Here is a 6,000-nt window from a genome sequence, read left to right on the forward strand (position 1 = left end):
CAACAAACCAGAATTAAACATTTAGATTGCAGCAATGTCACTGGGTTTTTGAGCAAATGTTGAAACAAAACGTTTTGACATTTCCAAGTGGAAATCTTTTGGAATTTCCATTCCCCAGGAAACCTCAAAATTACAACTTTTCATTCTGATTCGGGACTAAAATGTATATTGAAAAGTCAGCATTTCCGATGGGATGGAAACTCCAAATTTTGCTCAGCTCTGTTATTGGGGTTCTCCTCTGGAGAGCGGGAAGAAGAAGCTTTTTCAGAATTCAGTTACCAAAGAGGTGAGAATGAAGCACTTATGCAGGAGTAATTTCATTAAAGCTAAACTGGCCTTACAGGGCAAAGGGAGGCTATAGGAGTTGAAAGGAGTGTTTCAGATATGCATTCATTCCCAGACCAGTCTGTCTCTGGGAAAGTTGCCAAGGTCCAATGCAGTGAGGGAGAACGCCTTCTCAAAAATGTAAAATTCATAACAACTTATGCAAACTCTGCATGCTTCCATTTAAAACCTTTTCCTGTAGGCAAACCTAAAATTGGTGATACTACAAACATGGTAGCACTTCTATTTTGAAATGTTGACATTGCTCGAATTCTTCTAGAGCTGCATCACTATTCTTTTCTGGGGACCGCTTAAGCAGATGTACTATGATCCAACACTCCCTCCCAGGCTGTCTTGAACTGGTGATTAATGTGGAACATCTTCTGACCAGTCTGGTGACTGGTCAGATGGTCTTGTTAGTCCAATTTCTCCTCTTGGGACCCCTTCCAGCTAGCAAATTGCTCTTTAGTCCCTTTTGTGGTTCAAGAATGGCTTCCTCCAATTGGCTGAGTCTTTCTTTGCTAGCTTCCAGATCTCATCTGCATTCCCAGTTCCTTACTCGAGGGACTAAATGAAGCTGCCCACTTTCACTGCTCCTGTCAGTGTTGCACTAGCAGTTGCTATCATGAATAGCAATAGGTCAAGTCAGTATCGAGTCCACCAAACCACTGCACCTGAGAGACACATTATTATGGCCCTGACTCTGTAAAATGTTTGTGTTTGGGAAGCTGCTTGAACATTTTCCTGAACTGAGGCTTATGCATAGGCTGAATTCTTCCTTAACTGGGGAAGTAGAAGCTATGCTAGGCAAAACTATGCCGTGAGGGTTATGAAATGTCTTGTCATACAGGCATCCATGTGCACAACTAAAACACAGCATTGATACAAAACTGACTCAAACCCAGTGCCAGGTAAGGACCTTGGGGAACACCTTAGAAGGCTAGGCACAGGGATCTGAAAGGCAGCACACTTGGGCTGTCTTGGCCCAGTAGGGCTAGTGAATATCACAGTCTAGTGGCCTGGCTCTTCAGAGGTGCTGAGCATCCACAGCGTCCATTGGATTCAGTGAGATCTGTGAATATTCAGCACCTGGCCAAACTGGAAATAAAGCCAGGCATTAAAGGAAGGAGAAGCACAGAGGGGGTCCTTCCTCTGCATGAGCTTGTCTGAGCTCTATTTTACCCCTCCTTGGTTGGCCTGGTGAGGACTCCCCAGGGAGGGGAAGCTGCAGCAGATGGATTACCTTCTCCAGGCGGGTTTTTGTAAAGTAACACACAGCCAAATTCTACTCATGAATGCCCTCCCAAACTCCCGTTGGGCTCAGTGAGAGAGGTGCATGCACACCCTCCGGAGGACGGGATTTGTCCAGAGACTTTCCAGAGTGTGAAACAGCCTGTTGAAGCAGTGGCACCAGGTCACGGAAGGGATGGCCGTTACCCTACCATCCTGTATCATATCCTGGTAGACTTGCAGAGGCCATGAGCATTGGTGAAACCTACACCAGGCTCTATCCTAAGTGTAGCTGGATGAAGCATCCATCTGGGAGAGTGCATTTTGTCCACATGTAACTTGTATTCAAGAACTTAAGCACAATTGCTGAGGTGGTGTTCGTATATCATAGTGTTATCTCTTAGGATACAGACCCAGCAAGTGTAGCATAATTCCAGGCACTGATCATTCATAAATAACTTGGGCTGTGGAGATCCTTATTTTAAATACTGAAGCAAAGGGCTTGTCTACACAGGGACACTTAAGAAAGTTAAGACAAATCATATGCAAATGTGAAGTTAATGGGCGTAAGTGAAGGCACATTAATTCCTGAATGGATCCTCTCATTCAAAAGTAAAGAGGCCTAAATTCACTGTTGCTTTATCCTTCTTTGAGACTATAGAAATAGGAGGATTATGCTACAGTAAACTAAGGCCACTTTACTTTTGAATGAGAGCATTACATGTGCCTTAACTGATGTGCATTAACCTCACACCTTTAGTCTTAACTTTCCTGAGTGTCCGCAGGAAGACATGCCCTGTCTTCCCCCCTCATGCCCCTCACCCGGGGACCTCCACTTGACTTCTGAAGTTTGCAGCTGCAATTTTATATGCTGAATATTTTATGGTCTTCTCCTTGGCAAAGCTTCTTGCATGCACAAAATCCGTGACTTGTGAGTAGATTGGATAGTTTAAATGTCTGCTTTGCATGTGCAAACACAGCCGGTGTTCACAAAACCAAGTTTTTGCACATGCAAAAACTCTCAAGTGTAAAATATTGCAGGTGCAATTTTAGATAATGGGTTTGGAAGTGTGACCACAAAAGTGGCTATATGGTGACTGCAGTACATGTGTAACTAAAACTTGAACCATGAATCTTCCCTCTGCAGGTAATTGGGAGCTCCCTCCTCTTCATTCATGACCAAAAGGAACAGGCCAAAGTCTGGATGATAGACTTTGGGAAGACCACACCACTGCCAGAGGGACATTTTCTCCAGCACAACGTGCCCTGGGTGGAAGGGAACAGAGAGGACGGCTACCTCTGGGGGCTGGACAACCTCATTGAGATCCTAACAGAATTGTCACAGAGCGAGGACCTGCATTAAAGCCATACGTCCAACTCCACCACTACCCAGCATCCCACCCCGCAAACTGACTCTTCTGAAGTGCACTACAAGACACTTTCCCACTTCCCCCTGCCCGTTTTAAAGCTATAATTTCCCTATTTAAGGTGGTTTTTAGTTTTTGTACATATGTAGATCACCTGCCAGAACAAACGCCGAACTTGAAGCCTTGGCTTTGCTCAGTAGATGGGAGCAGATTGTGGGTCTCGCTGCGAGCGCCTGAGCAGTGAGCAGCTGTGGTCTGGCTGGCTAGGCAAACGCATGCTCTTTCCATTGCATTTCTGGCTCTTAGTCAATCTCTTTTTAACAAGAACTTTTTTTAGTGAGCAGTTGTGCTGCTGACAGGCTCTCCAGCTGAAAGAAGATGGTGTCCCAGCGCTGAGCTCTGTTGCTCCTGAACTGTGTAATTAAAGCCCTTCCAGCTAAGTGAATGACAGGACTTGTTCATCTGTAAGGATCATCTACCCTCTAGTGGCTAGAGTTGGTAACTCATGATCCTCAAAGCAGTCAAGGCTCCATAGCTTTTAGATTCCCATGTTAAGTGTCCTAGGTTTATGGAATAAGGAAGAGACAGATTCTGGCAAAGGTGAAAACAATGGTAGCTGAGTGGCAGCGATTTAGTTATATTTACTAACATCCTCCATCCTAGGAAGCTAGATGTGTAGAATCCTTAGGAGTAACTAATAAAAGCAGATCTAGGTTTCTCTCTTCGAGCAACCTTGTTATCCACATGTGATTGTTCCGTTACTTGGGAGTGGCCATTGAAATTGCAAAGTACGTTCTTGTCAGGAGCCAAGTATGGTGTGACAGTGGCTCTTACTAACCTCTCTGGTGCTGGATGATGAGCTTCCCTCTAACCATTGAGGTGGGTTCGCGTTGTCTGCTGTAGATGATTACCATGGTCCTGTGCTTCAGACTGAAATCGCCTTTGAGCAACTTAGCAGGAGGGCAGCGTGCTGGCACGTGAGGAGCTGAGCCTGAGGCTCAGACCTCTTAGGCCAGCACTGGCTGGGAATGCTATGGAGCCAATGGTCTGAGCCTAGATGAGAAGGAAGCAATTTCTCATCTGTCTCCTCCGGTGATCCCTCTCCCATTATAGGAGCAACTTCCAGCCTTCCTAAGCAGGGATGGTGTCTGAGGGAGAGTGAAAGTGGCGTCCAATGAGTGAAAAAGGCTTCCATGTTGGTGGGGGATTCCTAGCAATAATCAGGCAAACTATCCTCTGCAATGTGTAAGGCTAATGCTGTCAAGTGCAAAAGGTCATGGGCCCCTGGTAAATCTGGGTCAAAAGGGAGTTCATGAGTGGAGCAGTCCCCATTACTTTTCAATGCCTTTGAGCATCTTTTGTAGTATCCTTGTTACTAGCCCTTAAAATTGCCAAATGCCAGACATACACATGTGCTCAGTAGAACTAGTTCTGGCGACATCTCAAACAGAATTGCATTAACTGATCTAAAAGGGTTCTTTCATATGTGAAAACAAAGCACCCTTAAATGGTGTGCATTTGAGAGCTCTCATCTCTACAGGGGTATATAGAGGGGGTAGAGCAGTAAGGCAGCCCTCAAGGTTATCACTTCAGTTTTACCTGGTAAGACATAGGGATTTAAGGCATCTCCCACCCCCCTTGTTGCCCATCTAGCTCATTAAATCCAGCTCTGGTTTTCACAAATAGTTCCCTAATCTGCTCTGCCAAAACTGGATGTATAAATGGTCTTTCTGCTTCAAGGCTTGTGAAAACAGCCAGTTCTCTATTTAGGATGGAGACTAATTTTTAACTTCCTGGAACATTTGAACTAAGCAGCATGCTCACATCAGAGCTAGCTTGCTAAAGGTCAACTATTGACAGGCCGGAGGAGAAGGCCACTGGTGCGTCTTACTCTTCCTGGGGAGCTTGGAGTTCTCCAGAATTTAGGACATAAGGACAGTATTGAGCTTGGGTCTTGTACAATCCTGCAGCCTTTTCTACATGAATGATGCAAATTAGCTGGGCGTCTGTTAGAAGTCATGTACCTTTCTTGCCCCCCTGATTCCAAAAGACCATTGTCTCATCTCTTTCCCTGGTAGTGATGCTATCAATTCTCTCTGCCATAGTTAGATCGGTGCAGCTTCCTACATCAGGAAGGTACTCTCACTGTGGCACTAGTGTGTGCTGGGGAGGGAATTTAGCCATAAATTGTTCCGCAGTCGTACACAAGTCTTTCTCTCAGAGATTAAAATCTCGTCAGACTTTCTCAGTTCGTATCTCACCAGGCATAGGTCTGTAGTTCTTAAGATACAGTTGTAAATGGTTGCACTGTTCAGCTTTTTGCCCAGATTTCCTATGCTGCTTAGAGTAGCCTCTGTGGAAGTGCCTTACGGACTTGCCCCTGTTCCATTAGTGTCATGGAAAAGGTTTTTTAAGTTATATTTATTTTCATTCCTTTTTAATTGCACAAAACACTACGACTTAATGCATGGAATCTTTTTTTTTTTTAATTGTATTTTTAGTTTTTAGAATGTCCTTTTCCGGCTTTGGGGAAAGGGTTTGAACGGCAGCCTAGATATGTACCAGTTTTAGCTGTAGTTTAGCTTTGTGTTGCTCCTATATGTGTATATTATTTTTAAGTCTGTTTTGTAAACTAGTTTCCTTGCCTTGTGGCTTCAAAAGAAGCGGATTGTTTCCCTGGATGTCTTATGCCTTTCTGGAGGCTGGAACTGTTGCTGTGAGGTATTTTTCCCACTCCCACCTCCCCTCGGTCATTGGGTGATGCAGAATCAATCTGAACAGTTCTGAAACACCAACGCACAGTGCCTGTAAAGATCCTATAACTTCCAAAATAAAGACCTATGAAAACCAGCCATGTTTGTGTGCCATGGGAGCATTCATTCCAAGCTAATGAACTTAGTGTAACTCAAGGGTTGGGACCTGTCCTGCTGTGAGCACCCTACTCATTAAGGGCCTGATTCTGTCCCTGGATACACCTAGGTAAATCGAGAGTAAGACTGGGTATAAGTGAGAGGAGACTTAGACTCTAAACAGGATGAGAGAGCTTACATGAAAGGGAAATACGACTTCATCTGAGAGG

General features: G+C 44.7%; 1 protein-coding gene across 2 annotated transcripts in view; it reads left to right on the forward strand.

Annotated features, from left to right (window-relative positions):
- Positions 1–5,773, forward strand: part of ITPKB (inositol-trisphosphate 3-kinase B) — a 105,126-nt gene extending 99,353 nt beyond the window's left edge. For both annotated transcript variants that reach the window (XM_067564842.1, XM_067564843.1), the window contains exon 8: positions 2,702–5,773. In XM_067564842.1, the coding sequence (XP_067420943.1) occupies positions 2,702–2,917 (216 nt within the window). In that variant the 3' untranslated portion in view covers positions 2,918–5,773. The remainder of the gene's footprint in view (positions 1–2,701) is intronic.
- The last annotated feature ends 227 nt before the right edge of the window (positions 5,774–6,000 follow it).

The sequence above is a fragment of the Emydura macquarii genome, unplaced genomic scaffold (assembly GCF_026122565.2).
Source record: "Emydura macquarii macquarii isolate MOO-44397 ecotype Brisbane River unplaced genomic scaffold, CSIRO-AGI_Emac_v2 contig_2676, whole genome shotgun sequence".
Lineage (NCBI taxonomy): Eukaryota > Metazoa > Chordata > Testudines > Chelidae > Emydura > Emydura macquarii.